Here is an 18,641-nt window from a genome sequence, read left to right on the forward strand (position 1 = left end):
GAGGTATGTCAGGACGTAGGTCAGGACGTAGGTCAGGACGTAGGTCAGGACGTATGTCAGGACGTATGTCAGGACGTAGGTCAGGAGGTAGGTCAGGAGGTAGGTCAGGAGGTAGGTCAGGACGTAGGTCAGGACGTAGGTCAGGACGTAGGTCGGGACGTAGATGAGGACGTAGATGAGGACGTAGATGAGGAGGTAGGTCAGGACGTATGTCAGGACGTAGGTCAGGAGGTAGGTCGGGACGTAGGTCGGGACGTAGATCAGGACGTAGATGAGGACGTAGGTCAGAACGTAGGTTAGGAGGTAGGTCAGGACGTATGTCAGGACGTAGGTCAGGACGTAGGTCAGGACGTAGGTCGGGACGTAGGTCGGGACGTAGGTCGGGACGTAGATCAGGACGTAGATGAGGACGTAGGTCAGAACGTAGGTCAGGAGGTAGGTCAGGAAGTAGGTCAGGAAGTAGGTCAGGACGTATGTCAGGACGTAGGTCAGGAGGTAGGTCAGGATGTAGGTCGGGACGTAGGTCGGGACGTAGATCAGGACGTAGATGAGGACGTAGGTCAGGACGTAGGTCAGGACGTAGGTCAGGAGGTAGGTCAGGACGTATGTCAGGACGTAGGTCAGGACGTAGGTCAGGAGGTATGTCAGGACGTATGTCAGGACGTAGGTCAGGAGGTAGGTCAGGAGGTAGGTCAGGATGTAGGTCGGGACGTAGATCAGGACGTAGATGAGGACGTAGGTCAGAACGTAGGTCAGGAGGTAGGTCAGGACGTAGGTCAGGAGGTAGGTCAGGACGTATGTCAGGACGTAGGTCAGGACGTAGGTCAGGAGGTATGTCAGGACGTATGTCAGGACGTAGGTCAGGAGGTAGGTCAGGATGTAGGTCGGGACGTAGGTCAGGATGTAGATCAGGACGTAGGTCAGGAGGTAGGTCAGGAGGTAGGTCAGGACGTAGGTCAGGACGTATGTCAGGACGTATGTCAGGACGTAGGTCAGGACGTAGGTCAGGAGGTAGGTCAGGAGGTAGGTCAGGACGTAGGTCGGGACGTAGGTCAGGATGTAGATCAGGACGTAGATGAGGACGTAGGTCAGAACGTAGGTCAGGAGGTAGGTCAGGACGTAGGTCGGGACGTAGGTCAGGACGTTGATCAGGAGGTAGGTCAGGACGTAGGTCAGGATGTAGATCAGGACGTAGATGAGGACGTAGGTCAGAACGTAGGTCAGGAGGTAGGTCAGGACGTAGGTCGGGACGTAGGTCAGGACGTTGATCAGGAGGTAGGTCAGGACGTAGGTCAGGAGGTAGATCAGGACGTAGATGAGGACGTAGGTCAGAACGTAGGTCAGGAGGTAGGTCAGGACGTTGATCAGGAGGTAGGTCAGGACGTAGTTCAGGACGTGGGTCAGGACGTAGGTCAGGAGGTAGGTCAGGACGTTGAGCAGGACGTAGGTCAGGACGTTGATCAGGATGTAGATCAGGACGTAGGTCCGGACCAGTCCAGACCTCATCCTGACTGCAGGAACCAGACCGCTGGACGAGGACCAGATCAAAAAATCTTAGATTTAACTCAGGTGGAATTCACTGTTAGAGACCAGAGTGTAAACTAATCTAATAATATAAAGTATGAATCCCAGACTATGGAAGCATCTACTGGTGCGTCTACTGGCACATCCACTGGTGCGTCTACTAGCTCGTCTACTGCTGTGTCTACTGGTGCGTCTACTAGCTCGTCTACTGCTGTGTCTACTGGTGCGTCTACTAGCTCGTCTACTGCTGTGTCTACTGGTGCGTCAACTAGCTCGTCTACTGCTGTGTCTACTGGTGCGTCTACTAGCTCGTCTACTGCTGTGTCTACTGGTGCGTCTACTAGCTCGTCTACTGCTGTGTCTACTGGTGCGTCTACTAGCTCGTCTACTGGTGCGTCTACTGGCACATCCACTGGTGCATCTACTAGCTCGTCGACTGGTGCGTCAACTAGCTCGTCTACTGGTGCGTCTGCTGGCACATCCACTGGTGCGTCTACTAGCTCGTCGACTGGTGCGTTTACTGGTGCGTCTACTAGCTCGTCGACTGGTGCGTTTACTGGTGCATCTACTAGCTCGTCTACTAGTGTGTTTACTGGTGCGTGTACTGGCACATCCACTGGTGCGTCGACTGGTGCGTCTACTGGCACGTCGACTGGCATATCCACTGGTGCGTCTACTGGTGCGTCTGCTGGCACATCCACTGGTGCGTCTACTGGTGCGTCTGCTGGCACATCCACTGGTGCGTCTACTAGCTCGTCGACTGGTGCGTTTACTGGTGCGTCTACTAGCTCGTCTACTAGTGTGTTTACTGGCGCGTCTACTGGCACATCCACTGGTGCGTCGACTGGTGCGTCTACTGGCACGTCGACTGGCATATCCACTGGTGCGTCTACTGGTGCGTCTGCTGGCACATCCACTGGTGCGTCTACTGGTGCGTCTACTATCTTGTCTACTGGTGCGTCTACTGGTGCGTCTACTGGCACATCCACTGGTGCGTCTACTGGTGCGTCTACTATCTTGTCTACTGGTGCGTCTACTGGTGCGTCTACTGGCACATCCACTGGTGCGTGTACTGGTGCGTCTACTAGCTCATCTACTGGTGCGTCTACTGGCACATCCACTGGTGCGTGTACTGGTGCGTCTACTAGCTCGTCTACTGGTGCGTCTACTGGTACATCCACTGGTGCGTCTACTGGCACGTCGCTGGTGCGTCTACTGGCTTGTCTACTGGCACATCCACTGGTGTTTCTGCTGGTGCGTCTCCTGCCACGTCTACTGGCACGTCTACTGGTGCGTCCACTGGTGCGTTTACTGGTGCATCTACTGGTGCGTCTACTGGTGCGTCTACTGGCACATCCACTGGTGCGTCTACTGGCACATCCACTGGAGCGTCTACTAGCTCGTCTACTGGTGCGTCCACTAGCTCGTCTACTGGTGCGTCTACTGGCACATCCACTGGTGCGTCTACTGGTGCGTCAACTGGCACGTCGCTGGTGAGTCTACTGGCGCTTCTACTGGCACATCCACTGGTGCGTCTACTGGTGCGTCAACTGGCACGTCGCTGGTGAGTCTACTGGTGCGTCTACTGGCACATCCATTGGTGCGTCTCCTGGCAAATACACTGGTGTGTCTACTGGTGCGTCTACTGGCACATCCACTGGTGCGTCTACTATCTTGTCTACTGGTGCATGTACTGGTGCGTCTACTAGCTCGTCTACTGGTGCGTCTACTGGTACATCAACTGGTGCGTCTACTGGTGCGTCTACTGTCACATCCACTGGCACATCCACTGGTGCGTCAACTGGCACGTTGCTGGTGCGTCTACTGGTGCGTCTACTGGCACATCAACTGGTGCGTCTACTGGTGCGTCTACTTGCTCGTCTACTGGTGCGTCTACTGGCACATACACTGGTGTGTCTACTGGTGCTTCTACTGACACATCAACTGGTGCCTCTACTGGTGCGTCTACTGGCACATCAACTGGTGCGTCTACTTGCTCGTCTACTGGTGCGTTTACTGGTGCATCTACTGGTGCATCTACTGGTGCGTCTACTGGCACATCCACTGGTGCGTCTACTGACACATTCACTGGTGCGTCTACTGGCACATCCACTGGTGCGTCTACTGGCACGTCTACTGGCACGTCTACTGGCACGTCTACTGGCACGTCTACTGGCACATCCACTGGTGCGTCTACTGGCGCGTCTACTGGCGCGTCTACTGGCTTGTCTACTGGCGCATCTACTGGCACATCCACTGGTGCGTCTACTGGCACATCCGCTGGTGTGTCCACTAGTGCGTCTACTGGCACATCCACTGGTGCGTCTACTGGTGCGTCTACTGGCACATCCACTGGAGCGTCTACTAGCTCGTCTACTGGCTTGTCCACTGGCACATCCACTGTTGCGTCTACTGGCACATCCACTGTTGCGTCTACTGGCACATCCACTGGAGCGTCTACTAGCTCGTCTACTGGCTTGTCCACTGGCACATCCACTGGTGCCTCTACTGGCTCGTCTACTGGTGCGTCTACTAACTCGTCTACTGGTGCGTCTACTAGCTCGTCTACTGGAACGTTTATTGGCACGTCGCTGGTGCGTCTACTGGCGCGTCTACTGGCACATCCACTGGTGCGTCTACTGGTGCGTCTACTGGCACATACACTGGTGTGTCTACTGGTGCTTCTACTGACACATCAACTGGTGCGTCTACTGGCACATCAACTGGTGCGTCTACTGGTGCGTCTACTTGCAAATCCACTGGTGCGTCTACTGGCACGTCGCTGGTGGGTCTACTGGCGTGTCTACTGGCGCGTCTACTGGCACATCCATTGGTGCTTCTGCTGGTGCATCTCCTGGCACGTCTACTGCCACGTCTACTGGTGCGTTTACTGGTGCATCTACTGGTGCGTCTACTGGTGCGTCTACTGGCCCATACACTGGTGTGTCTACTGGTGCGTCTACTGGTGCTTCTACTGACACATCAACTGGTGCGTCTACTGGTGCGTCTACTGGCACATCAACTGGTGCGTCTACTGGTGCGTCTACTGGCACATCCACTGGTGCGTCTACTGGTGTGTCTACTGGTGTGTCTACTGGCACATCCACTGGTGCGTCTACTGGCGCGTCTACTGGCGCGTCTACTGGCTTGTCTACTGGCGCATCTACTGGCACATCCACTGGTGCGTCTACTGGCACATCCGCTGGTGTGTCCACTTGTGCGTCTACTGGCACATCCACTGGTGCGTCTACTGGTGCGTCTACTGGCACATCCACTGGAGCGTCTACTAGCTCGTCTACTGGCTTGTCCACTGGCACATCCACTGTTGCGTCTACTGGCACATCCACTGGAGCGTCTACTAGCTCGTCTACTGGCTTGTCCACTGGCACATCCACTGGTGCCTCTACTGGCTCGTCTACTGGTGCGTCTACTAACTCGTCTACTGGTGCGTCTACTAGCTCGTCTACTGGCGCGTCTACTGGTGCGTCTACTAGCTCGTCTACTGGCGCGTCTACTGGAACGTTTATTGGCACGTCGCTGGTGCGTCTACTGGCGCGTCTACTGACTTATCTATTGGCGCGTCTATTGGCACATCCACTGGTGCGTCTACTCGTGCGTCTACTGGCACATCCACTGGTGCGTCTACTGGTGCGTCTACTGGCACATACACTGGTGTGTCTACTGGTGCTTCTACTGACACATCAACTGGTGCGTCTACTGGCACATCAACTGGTGCGTCTACTGGTGCGTCTACTGGCCCATACACTGGTGTGTCTACTGGTGCGTCTACTGGTGCTTCTACTGACACATCAACTGGTGCGTCTACTGGTGCGTCTACTGGCACATCAACTGGTGCGTCTACTGGTGCGTCTACTGGCACATCCACTGGTGCGTCTACTGGTGTGTCTACTGGTGTGTCTACTGGCACATCCACTGGTGCGTCTACTGGCGCGTCTACTGGCTTGTCTACTGGCGCATCTACTGGCACATCCACTGGTGCGTCTACTGGCACATCCGCTGGTGTGTCCACTGGTGCGTCTACTGGCACATCCACTGGTGCGTCTACTAGCTCGTCTACTGGCTTGTCCACTGGCACATCCACTGGTGCGTCTACTGGCACATCCACTGTTGCGTCTACTGGCACATCCACTGGAGCGTCTACTAGCTCGTCTACTGGCTTGTCCACTGGCACATCCACTGGTGCCTCTACTGGCTCGTCTACTGGTGCGTCTACTAACTCGTCTACTGGTGCGTCTACTAGCTCGTCTACTGGCGCGTCTACTGGAACGTTTATTGGCACGTCGCTGGTGCGTCTACTGGCTCGTCTACTGACTTATCTATTGGCGCGTCTATTGGCACATCCACTGGTGCGTCTACTCGTGCGTCTACTGGCACATCCACTGGTGCGTCTACTGGTGCGTCTACTGGCACATACACTGGTGTGTCTACTGGTGCTTCTACTGACACATCAACTGGTGCGTCTACTGGCACATCAACTGGTGCGTCTACTGGTGCGTCTACTTGCAAATCCACTGGTGCGTCTACTGGCACGTCGCTGGTGGGTCTACTGGCGTGTCTACTGGCGCGTCTACTGGCACATCCACTGGTGCTTCTGCTGGTGCATCTCCTGGCACGTCTACTGCCACGTCTACTGGTGCGTTTACTGGTGCATCTACTGGTGCGTCTACTGGCACATCAACTGGTGCGTCTACTGGTGCGTCTACTGGCACATCCACTGGTGCGTCTACTGGTGTGTCTACTGGTGCGTCTACTGGCACGTCGCTGGTGCGTCTACCTGCTTGTCTACTGGCGCGTCTACTGGCACATCCACTGGTGCTTCTGCTGGTGCGTCTCCTGGCACGTCTACTGGCACATCCACTGGTGCGTCTACTGGCGCATCTACTGGCACATCCACTGGTGCGTCTACTGGTGCGTCTACTGGCACATCCACTGGAGCGTCTACTAGCTCATCTACTGGCTTGTCCACTGGCACATCCACTGTTGCGTCTACTGGCACATCCACTGTTGCGTCTACTGGCACATCCACTGGAGCGTCTACTAGCTCGTCTACTGGCTTGTCCACTGGCACATCCACTGGTGCCTCTACTGGCTCGTCTACTGGTGCGTCTACTAACTCGTCTACTGGTGCGTCTACTAGCTCGTCTACTGGCGCGTCTACTGGAACGTTTATTGGCACGTCGCTGGTGCGTCTACTGGCGCGTCTACTGACTTATCTATTGGCGCGTCTATTGGCACATCCACTGGTGCGTCTACTCGTGCGTCTACTGGCACATCCACTGGTGCGTCTACTGGTGCGTCTACTGGCACATACACTGGTGTGTCTACTGGTGCTTCTACTGACACATCAACTGGTGCGTCTACTGGCACATCAACTGGTGCGTCTACTGGTGCGTCTACTTGCAAATCCACTGGTGCGTCTACTGGCACGTCGCTGGTGGGTCTACTGGCGTGTCTACTGGCGCGTCTACTGGCACATCCACTGGTGCTTCTGCTGGTGCATCTCCTGGCACGTCTACTGGTGCGTTTACTGGTGCATCTACTGGTGCGTCTACTGGTGCGTCTACTGGCCCATACACTGGTGTGTCTACTGGTGCGTCTACTGGTGCTTCTACTGACACATCAACTGGTGCGTCTACTGGTGCGTCTACTGGCACATCAACTGGTGCGTCTACTGGTGCGTCTACTGGCACATCCACTGGTGTGTCTACTGGTGCGCCTACTGGCACGTCGCTGGTGCGTCTACCTGCTTGTCTACTGGCGCGTCTACTGGCACATCCACTGGTGCTTCTGCTGGTGCGTCTCCTGGCACGTCTACTGGCACATCCACTGGTGCGTCTACTGGCGCATCTACTGGCACATCCACTGGTGCGTCTACTGGCACATCCGCTGGTGTGTCCACTGGTGCTTCTACTGACACATCAACTGGTGCGTCTACTGGCACATCAACTGGTGCGTCTACTGGTGCGTCTACTTGCAAATCCACTGGTGCGTCTACTGGCACGTCGCTGGTGGGTCTACTGGCGTGTCTACTGGCGCGTCTACTGGCACATCCACTGGTGCTTCTGCTGGTGCATCTCCTGGCACGTCTACTGCCACGTCTACTGGTGCGTTTACTGGTGCATCTACTGGTGCGTCTACTGGCCCATACACTGGTGTGTCTACTGGTGCGTCTACTGGTGCTTCTACTGACACATCAACTGGTGCGTCTACTGGTGCGTCTACTGGCACATCAACTGGTGCGTCTACTGGTGCGTCTACTGGCACATCCACTGGTGCGTCTACTGGTGTGTCTACTGGTGCGTCTACTGGCACGTCGCTGGTGCGTCTACCTGCTTGTCTACTGGCGCGTCTACTGGCACATCCACTGGTGCTTCTGCTGGTGCGTCTCCTGGCACGTCTACTGGCACATCCACTGGTGCGTCTACTGGCGCATCTACTGGCACATCCACTGGTGCGTCTACTGGTGCGTCTACTGGCACATCCACTGGAGCGTCTACTAGCTCATCTACTGGCTTGTCCACTGGCACATCCACTGTTGCGTCTACTGGCACATCCACTGTTGCGTCTACTGGCACATCCACTGGAGCGTCTACTAGCTCGTCTACTGGCTTGTCCACTGGCACATCCACTGGTGCCTCTACTGGCTCGTCTACTGGTGCGTCTACTAACTCGTCTACTGGTGCGTCTACTAGCTCGTCTACTGGCGCGTCTACTGGAACGTTTATTGGCACGTCGCTGGTGCGTCTACTGGCGCGTCTACTGACTTATCTATTGGCGCGTCTATTGGCACATCCACTGGTGCGTCTACTCGTGCGTCTACTGGCACATCCACTGGTGCGTCTACTGGTGCGTCTACTGGCACATACACTGGTGTGTCTACTGGTGCTTCTACTGACACATCAACTGGTGCGTCTACTGGCACATCAACTGGTGCGTCTACTGGTGCGTCTACTTGCAAATCCACTGGTGCGTCTACTGGCACGTCGCTGGTGGGTCTACTGGCGTGTCTACTGGCGCGTCTACTGGCACATCCACTGGTGCTTCTGCTGGTGCATCTCCTGGCACGTCTACTGCCACGTCTACTGGTGCGTTTACTGGTGCATCTACTGGTGCGTCTACTGGTGCGTCTACTGGCCCATACACTGGTGTGTCTACTGGTGCGTCTACTGGTGCTTCTACTGACACATCAACTGGTGCGTCTACTGGTGCGTCTACTGGCACATCAACTGGTGCGTCTACTGGTGCGTCTACTGGCACATCCACTGGTGTGTCTACTGGTGCGCCTACTGGCACGTCGCTGGTGCGTCTACCTGCTTGTCTACTGGCGCGTCTACTGGCACATCCACTGGTGCTTCTGCTGGTGCGTCTCCTGGCACGTCTACTGGCACATCCACTGGTGCGTCTACTGGCGCATCTACTGGCACATCCACTGGTGCGTCTACTGGCACATCCGCTGGTGTGTCCACTGGTGCGTCTACTGGCACATCCACTGGTGCGTCTACTGGTGCGTCTACTGGCACATCCACTGGAGCGTCTACTAGCTCGTCTACTGGCTTGTCCACTGGCACATCCACTGTTGCGTCTACTGGCACATCCACTGTTGCGTCTACTGGCACATCCACTGGAGCGTCTACTAGCTCGTCTACTGGCTTGTCCACTGGCACATCCACTGGTGCCTCTACTGGCTCGTCTACTGGTGCGTCTACTAACTCGTCTACTGGTGCGTCTACTAGCTCGTCTACTGGCGCGTCTACTGGAACGTTTATTGGCACGTCGCTGGTGCGTCTACTGGCGCGTCTACTGACTTATCTATTGGCGCGTCTATTGGCACATCCACTGGTGCGTCTACTCGTGCGTCTACTGGCACATCCACTGGTGCGTCTACTGGTGCGTCTACTGGCACATACACTGGTGTGTCTACTGGTGCTTCTACTGACACATCAACTGGTGCGTCTACTGGCACATCAACTGGTGCGTCTACTGGTGCGTCTACTTGCAAATCCACTGGTGCGTCTACTGGCACGTCGCTGGTGGGTCTACTGGCGTGTCTACTGGCGCGTCTACTGGCACATCCACTGGTGCTTCTGCTGGTGCGTCTCCTGGCACGTCTACTGCCACGTCTACTGGTGCGTTTACTGGTGCATCTACTGGTGCGTCTACTGGTGCGTCTACTGGCCCATACACTGGTGTGTCTACTGGTGCGTCTACTGGTGCTTCTACTGACACATCAACTGGTGCGTCTACTGGCACATCAACTGGTGCGTCTACTGGTGCGTCTACTGGCACATCCACTGGTGCGTCTACTGGTGTGTCTACTGGTGCGTCTACTGGCACGTCGCTGGTGCGTCTACCTGCTTGTCTACTGGCGCGTCTACTGGCACATCCACTGGTGCTTCTGCTGGTGCGTCTCCTGGCACGTCTACTGGCACATCCACTGGTGCGTCTACTGGCGCGTCTACTGGCACATCCACTGGTGCGTCTACTGGCACCTCTACTGGCACATCCACTGGTGCGTCTACCTGCACCTCTACTGGCACATCCACTGGTGCGTCTACTGGCACCTCTACTGGCACATCCACTGGTGCGTCTACTGGCACATCCACTGGTGCGTCTACTGGCACCTCTACTGGCACATCCACTGGTGCGTCTACTGGCACCTCTACTGGCACATCCACTGGTGCGTCTACTGGCACATCCACTGGTGCGTCTACTGGCACATCCGCTGGTGTGTCTACTGGTGCGTCTACTGGCACATCCACTGGTGCGTCTACTGGCGCGTCTACTGGCACATCCACTGGTGCGTCTTCTGGTACGTCTACTGGCACATCTACTGGTGCGTCTACTAGCTCGTCTACTGGTGCGTCTACTGGTGCGTCTTCTAGCTCGTCTACTGGTGCATGTACTGATGCATCTACTGGAGTGTCTACTGGCTCGTCTACTGGCTTGTCTGTTGGCGCCTCTACTGGCACATCCACTGGTGCATCTACAGATGCATCTACTGGCTCGTCTACTGGTGCGTCTACTAGCTCGTCTACTGGTGCGTCTACTGGCGCGTCTACTGGCGCGTCTACTGACTTGTCTATTGGCGCGTCTATTAGCACATCCACTGGTGCGTCTACTCGTGCGTCTACTGGCACATCCACTGGCACATCCACTGGTGCGTCTACTGGCTCATGTACTGGTGCGTCTACTAGCTTGTCTACTGGTATGTCCACTGGTGCGTCTACTGGCACATCCACTGGTGCGTCTACTAGCTCGTCTACTGGTGCGTCTACTGGTGAGTCAACTGGCACGTCGCTGGTGCATCTACTGGCGCGTCTACTGACGCGTCCACCATGTGTCTACTGGCTCATCTACTGGCACATCCACTGGTGCATCCACTGGTGCGTCTACTAGCTTGTCTACTGGTGCGTCTACTGGTGCATCTACTGGCACATCCACTGGTGTGTCTACTGGCACATCCACTGGTGCGTCTACTGGTGTGTCTACTGGCACATCCCCTGGTGCGTCCACTGGTGCGTCTACTAGCTTGTGTACTGGTGCATCTACTGGCACGGTGTCTGTCCCACATCGGACTGTGTCGTAATAAATCTGATGTTCTAAACATTCTCATTTGCTCGATGTTGATGAGATATTGGGGATTCATGGCTCTCCGTTTTCCGCTGACTGGAGCTGGTGCAGTTCTGGTCTACCTGAAAATCTGCCAGATATTGGCAGCAACTGGCCAAACTGGTGGCGTTCCGCAGCTTGTCCGCAGAATCGATTCCAGCATGGAGTGGGTGTCTGCTTGCATCGTTGGAAAGTGACCCCCCCAACATCAGGCTGTTGGGAGCCAGCTTCCCTGAAGGCCTTGGGGCCGGTCCAACCCCCTGGGAAAGGGGTGCAATGTTCTGACGCTTTGTCCCCGACCCTCCATTTAACCCTGTCGGACTGTGGCCCCTGGCCGCGGTCCACCCTCGTCTCACAGCCAGCTGGACTTTGGGGTGTCTACTGTGTGAATTCATGTTTCTGTGTACATGAGGTGTTTTTTTGTCTCTCCAGACTGCCCCCCCAAACCCCCCCTCCACAAGGAGCCGGTCTTTTACCCTCCACCCTGAATCCTAATGTACCTCTGTTCCTATCGGTTGGAAGGTGGCGGCGGACAAAGCCGGCTGCGAGGCCTCAGTCTGCCGGATCTTCTGTGTAGTCGTGTTTGCCTGTAAAATGTTGGGCGGGTTGTACCTGAACCTTCAGAGATAAATAAAGTTTTCTTGATTGATTAAATCTGCTCTAAACTTTATTGATCCGTTGTCCGCAGGTGGTTGGAGTGGCTCAGGCGATCAACAAGAAATGTGGGGAGGATGGTGCCTTCACTGAGCAGGACGAGAAGGTTGGTGACGTTTACTGTCTGCAACTGTTATTTATTATTATCATCATTATCATCATTATTATTATTATTATTATTATTATTATTATTGTTGTTGTTATTATTATTGTTATTATCATTATTATTATTATTATTGTTGTTATTATTATTATTATTATTATTATTATAATAAATTGATGATGTTATGATGTTATTATAAATTATGATGTTCTGTTGGCAGAGTGAAACTCGGAGGGTTTTATAAGTCATATAATAATGTTTCATAAATCCAAACATAAAGAGCGAGGTTCCTCACCAGGACTCGGCCGGTGATAACTCCACTGTCAGGTGTGGAAGCAGAATGCCACGGAGGAAAGACATCAGAAACCGTCTGGATCTGGATTCTATCGTCTAAAGAAAATATTCACAGCAGGAAACAATAAATAACCTGGTTCTGCACCTCGGACTGTCGGGTCTGCAGGAACCAGACCGGCTGGAGGACCAGGTCTCAGTGTGGTCCAGAGTCCAGACCTGGTCCTGACTGCAGGAACCAGACCGGGTACAGGAGGACCAGGTCTCAGTGTGGTCCAGAGTCCAGACCTGGTCCTGACTACAGGAACCAGACCGGGTACAGGAGGACCAGGTCTCAGTGTGGTCCAGAGTCCAGACCCTGCAGGAACCAGACCGGGTACAGGAGGACCAGGTCTCAGTGTGGTCCAGAGTCCAGACCTGGTCCTGACTGCAGGAACCAGACCGGGTACAGGAGGACCAGGTCTCAGTGTGGTCCAGAGTCCAGACCCTGCAGGAACCAGACCGGGTACAGAAGGACCAGGTCTCAGTGTGGTCCAGAGTCCAGACCCTGCAGGAACCAGACCGGGTACAGGAGGACCAGGTCTCAGTGTGGTCCAGAGTCCAGACCCTGCAGGAACCAGACCGGGTACAGGAGGACCAGGTCTCAGTGTGGTCCAGAGTCCAGACCCTGCAGGAACCAGACCGGGTACAGGAGGACCAGGTCTCAGTGTGGTCCAGAGTCCAGACCTGGTCCTGACTGCAGGAACCAGACCGGGTACAGGAGGACCAGGTCTCAGTGTGGTCCAGAGTCCAGACCCTGCAGGAACCAGACCGGGTACAGGAGGACCAGGTCTCAGTGTGGTCCAGAGTCCAGACCCTGCAGGAACCAGACCGGGTACAGGTGGTCCAGAGTCCAGACCCTGCAGGAACCAGACCGGGTACAGGAGGACCAGGTCTCAGTGTGGTCCAGAGTCCAGACCCTGCAGGAACCAGACCGGGTACAGGAGGACCAGGTCTCAGTGTGGTCCAGAGTCCAGACCTGGTCCTGACTGCAGGAACCAGACCGGGTACAGGAGGACCAGGTCTCAGTGTGGTCCAGAGTCCAGACCCTGCAGGAACCAGACCGGGTACAGAAGGACCAGGTCTCAGTGTGGTCCAGAGTCCAGACCCTGCAGGAACCAGACCGGGTACAGGAGGACCAGGTCTCAGTGTGGTCCAGAGTCCAGACCCTGCAGGAACCAGACCGGGTACAGGTGGTCCAGAGTCCAGACCCTGCAGGAACCAGACCGGGTACAGGAGGACCAGGTCTCAGTGTGGTCCAGAGTCCAGACCCTGCAGGAACCAGACCGGGTACAGGAGGACCAGGTCTCAGTGTGGTCCAGAGTCCAGACCCTGCAGGAACCAGACCGGGTACAGGAGGACCAGGTCTCAGTGTGGTCCAGAGTCCAGACCTGGTCCTGACTGCAGGAACCAGACCGGGTACAGGAGGACCAGGTCTCAGTGTGGTCCAGAGTCCAGACCTGGTCCTGACTGCAGGAACCAGACCGGGTACAGGAGGACCAGGTCTCAGTGTGGTCCAGAGTCCAGACCCTGCAGGAACCAGACCGGGTACAGGAGGACCAGGTCTCAGTGTGGTCCAGAGTCCAGACCCTGCAGGAACCAGACCGGGTACAGGAGGACCAGGTCTCAGTGTGGTCCAGAGTCCAGACCTGGTCCTGACTGCAGGAACCAGACCGGGTACAGGAGGACCAGGTCTCAGTGTGGTCCAGAGTCCAGACCTGGTCCTGACTGCAGGAACCAGACCGGGTACAGGAGGACCAGGTCTCAGTGTGGTCCAGAGTCCAGACCTGGTCCTGACTGCAGGAACCAGACCGGGTACAGGAGGACCAGGTCTAACTGGACGTTTCAGGATATTTTTACTTTTTCTTTGTTAAAACTCTAAAAGTTTCTTCCTCTCAGGGCTTTTCTTTCCTCGTCGGTTCTGACTCCTTTCCTCCGAGTTAGTGTCCGGTCCAGACCTGGTCCTGGTCTTCCTTGCTCGGTCCGCGGCGCCTCAGACTTCCTCCTCTTCCTCTCCAACAGGACTTCTCGGCGTATCTGGCGTTCTCCGGCATCGTTCTGCACAACGCCCAGCTGTACGAGACGTCGCAGCTGGAGAACAGACGCAATCAGGTGAGCGCGCACGTGTGGTCAAATCTGTGCGTGATGAGCGTGCACGTGTGGTCAAATCTGTGCGTGATGAGCGTGCACGTGTTTGCAGGTGCTGCTGGATCTGGCCAGTCTGATCTTTGAGGAGCAGCAGAGTCTGGAGGTCTTACTGAGGAAGATCGCTGGAACCATCCTGTCCTTTATGCAGGCGCAGGCGTGCACCGTCTTCATCGCTAATGAAGACTCCATGGTTAGCGTGCTCCCACACACACACACACACACACACACACACACACACACACACACACACACACTCTGCTGCACGTTTCTGACAGATGATGCAGGAACATTTTGCAATAAACGAGTTTATCTCCTGTAATGTGGACGAACTTGGAGTCCGGATGAGCTCCATCATGATGAGCCTCGTTAGGACACGAGATGGATGAGCAGCTCCGTGCTCAGAGGGAACTGTTACGTGCACGTCTGTGTCGCAGTGTGAGGAAATGAGCGAGGGGTGACGTTTCTTCCTGACAGCGTGTTAGCGAGCAGCTCGTATGAAGGTTCAGCTCTCAGCCAGATGAAGCTTCATCGTCTGAGATGATTTAACAGTTTCTGTTGTTTTGATCTGATAGATATCTGGAGGATGGTTGTGGAGAGGCAGCTAAATGTGTGTGTGTGTCTGTAGGTGTGTGTGTATACTGCATAGACTGTATAAGAAAGATGGACGGAGCCTCCGGCGGTTAAAGGTGAAGCATAAAACTGCAGTTCCCCCTTCATCCACTAGGGGCTGCAAAACAGAGCAAATCCCCATAGACTCCCATGTTAAAAAGACCAACTTCACTGCAGGAATAAACATGTTTACAGCAGGAATAAACATGTTTACAGCAGGAATAAACATGTTTACAGCAGGAATAAACATGTTTACAGCCGGAATAAACATGTTTACAGTAGAAATAAACATGTTTACAGCAGGAATAAACATGTTTACAGCAGGAATAAACATGTTTACAGTAGAAATAAACATGTTTACAGTAGAAATAAACACGTTTACAGCAGGAATAAACATGTTTACAGCAAAAATAAACATGTTTACAGTAGAAATAAACATGTTTACAGCAGGAATAAACATGTTTACAGCAGGAATAAACATGTTTACAGCCGGAATAAACATGTTTACAGTAGAAATAAACATGTTTACAGCAGGAATAAACATGTTTACAGCCGGAATAAACATGTTTACAGTAGAAATAAACATGTTTACAGCAGGAATAAACATGTTTACAGCAGGAATAAACATGTTTACAGCCGGAATAAACATGTTTACAGTAGAAATAAACATGTTTACAGCAGGAATAAACATGTTTACAGCAGGAATAAACATGTTTACAGCAGGAATAAACATGTTTACAGCAGGAATAAACATGTTTACAGTAGAAATAAACACGTTTACAGCAGGAATAAACATGTTTACAGCAGAAATAAACATGTTTACAGCAGAAATAAACACGTTTACAGCAGGAATAAACATGTTTACAGCAGGAATAAACATGTTTACAGCAGGAATAAACATGTTTACAGTAGAAATAAACACGTTTACAGCAGGAATAAACATGTTTACAGCAGAAATACGTTTACAGTAGAAATAAACACGTTTACAGCAGGAATAAACATGTTTACAGCAGAAATAAACATGTTTACAGCAGGAATAAACATGTTTACAGCAGGAATAAACATGTTAACGGCAGAAATAAACATGTTTACAGCAGGAATAAACATGTTTACAGCAGAAATAAACATGTTTACAGCAGAAATAAACATGTTTACAGTAGAAATAAACACGTTTACAGCAGAAATAAACATGTTTACAGCAGAAATAAACATGTTTACAGTAGAAATAAACATGTTTACAGCAGGAATAAACACGTTTACAGCAGGAATAAACACGTTTACAGCAGAAATAAACACGTTTACAGCAGAAATAAACATGTTTACAGCAGAAATAAACATGTTTACAGCAGGAATAAACATGTTTACAGCAGAAATAAACATGTTTACAGCAGAAATAAACATGTTTACAGTAGAAATAAACACGTTTACAGCAGAAATAAACATGTTTACAGTAGAAATAAACATGTTTACAGTAGAAATAAACATGTTTACAGCAGGAATAAACACGTTTACAGCAGGAATAAACACGTTTACAGCAGAAATAAACACGTTTACAGCAGAAATAAACATGTTTACAGCAGAAATAAACATGTTTACAGCAGGAATAAACATGTTTACAGTAGAAATAAACATGTTTACAGCAGGAATAAACATGTTTACAGCAGGAATAAACATGTTTACAGTAGAAATAAACACGTTTACAGCAGGAATAAACATGTTTACAGCAGAAATAAACATGTTACAACAGGAATAAACATGTTTACAGTCTGATTCAGGTCAGGTTTACCTTCATGACAACTGTGGGGAAAGTGAAGTTTTTTCAAACTCGCCCATTTAAAAGTAATTTAATCTCAAATTTCAGCATAATTAGGGGCGTGTCCTTTTGATTGACAGGTACCACTTTCAAGTTAGAAGAACGTAGAACAACCGTGGTTTTTAGCCGGTTAACAACGTGACGTAGCTTTCGCCCGCTTACCTCCGTTAGCTGGTTAGCTCCTGTTATCTCCTGGTTAGCTCGGTTAACTCTCGGTTAGTTTACTAGATGTCAATCATCCACCATGACGTTCACAGCCCCCCTCTCAGCTCCACCTCTTTGCCCATATTTGTATTTTCCGGGTGAGAAGACGCGCATGCCAAGATGGTGATGATAGGAACCGCCCACCGAGCTTCAATTCAGCTCTTCAGAAACCTACGGGTGACGTCACGGAGGCTCCGCCCATCTTTTATATACAGTGAATTGTTGTTACTCAGTAATAACCAACAAAAGGAATCCCTGCAAATACCCACAACTATTGAAATAAGAGTAAACAATAAAAAGTAGAGCAGAAACGAATTTGACTTTGTAGGTCTTCCAGCATCTAAATGACGCATCTTAAGTGATGCTTTAGATCACAGAAAACAACAAATGTCTGAAAGACTGATAAAATGTATGTGTGTGTCTTCAGTAAATGCCCCGGAAGCAGCATTTAATAATAGTAGTGGACTGATGATGAAGCCCTGAGGTACTCCTGCTGCCAGCAACGCGTCTGAGAACAGAGAATAATGACCCGGAGGCAGCTTTTTAAATCGGAAAAGAAAGTTGTATGTTTTTCTTGGCAGCATCAACGGCATCTTTAACAAGATCTGAAACCGAGCAGAAAGTGACTTTTCTGTTGGTTGCTACTTTTCTGGAAAACCTTTCTGCAAGATGTTTATGACCACCTGCACATCCTTTTTGTTCTTTCCACGAAGTCCATCAAATACACAGAAAGCTCCTGTTTCAGATAAACTTTTACACCAGCTTTTTTCTGGCAGACATTGAATGAGATGTTTTGCTCTGTTTTTTGTTATGGTATGTCAATACCAAAGAGATCATAGCTTAATGTTACTTCCATTACGTGCACATTACGTCCACGTTGCACTGGTTCATCCCTTTTTCATACAGAAGTGTTAAAGTCATGATGTGATGAAGAACGTCAGTTGAAAAAGCCTCCAAAGTCTGCAGCAGGGATATCAGACATAAAGCAGTGAGAGGTAGATGTGTACAGTCAGTCCGCAGGATGAGCTTCAGCCATGTGGGAGCTCTGTCATCTGTTCAGGCTTGTCCTCCACAGGGACGCCCTGAGCTGGAAAAACACCCATAAGCAGCACGCAAACACACCTGCGAAGTAATGTCACGCATGAAGACAGCCATTAGAAGCTGCCGGTTTCCATGAGCGAAAGCAGAATCACGTTACAGGCTGCTGGCTTCATAATGAGTCAAAGCCCCCACCTTCCTGGTAAAGCTCCAGCTGGAAGGGGAGGGGTCATTTCCACACTGCTGGGGGGGGCAAACGGCTGCAATTCAACTGTGTAATGCTGAACATCCAGTAAAACAGACACAAGTGTAGTTCCACAGTTTAATATCAGCATTACCAACTAAAAGTTAGTCTGAGTGGCCCTGAAGCAGGAAGTCTGGTTCTGGTTCTGCTGGTACCGAGGGAGCTAGCTGGACCATGGACCATGTGCTGGGAGTCCTGGACAACCCTGTATGCTTCTTCCCAGCTCTTCGAGTCCACCTGTGTCCAGTCCAGAGACATCATCATCATAATAACAACTAGAAACAGCTATTATTGAAATAATAGCAACTGTGAATGCCCATTTATTGAACTATGCTGAATGATTG

The 18,641-nt window shown here is 52.1% G+C and overlaps 1 protein-coding gene across 1 annotated transcript in view; it reads left to right on the forward strand.

Moving 5' to 3' along the window:
• Positions 1-18,641, forward strand: part of pde5ab (phosphodiesterase 5A, cGMP-specific, b) — a gene marked incomplete at its 3' end in the record, with an annotated part of 134,857 nt that overhangs the window by 21,678 nt on the left and 94,538 nt on the right. The window contains exons 5-7 of the mRNA XM_079258082.1: positions 11,843-11,914; positions 14,264-14,353; positions 14,442-14,579. Coding sequence (XP_079114208.1) covers positions 11,843-11,914; positions 14,264-14,353; positions 14,442-14,579 — 300 coding nt within the window. The remainder of the gene's footprint in view (positions 1-11,842; positions 11,915-14,263; positions 14,354-14,441; positions 14,580-18,641) is intronic.

Source organism: Telmatherina bonti (assembly GCF_933228915.1).
Source record: "Telmatherina bonti genome assembly, chromosome: 18".
Taxonomy (NCBI): Eukaryota; Metazoa; Chordata; class Actinopteri; order Atheriniformes; family Telmatherinidae; genus Telmatherina; species Telmatherina bonti.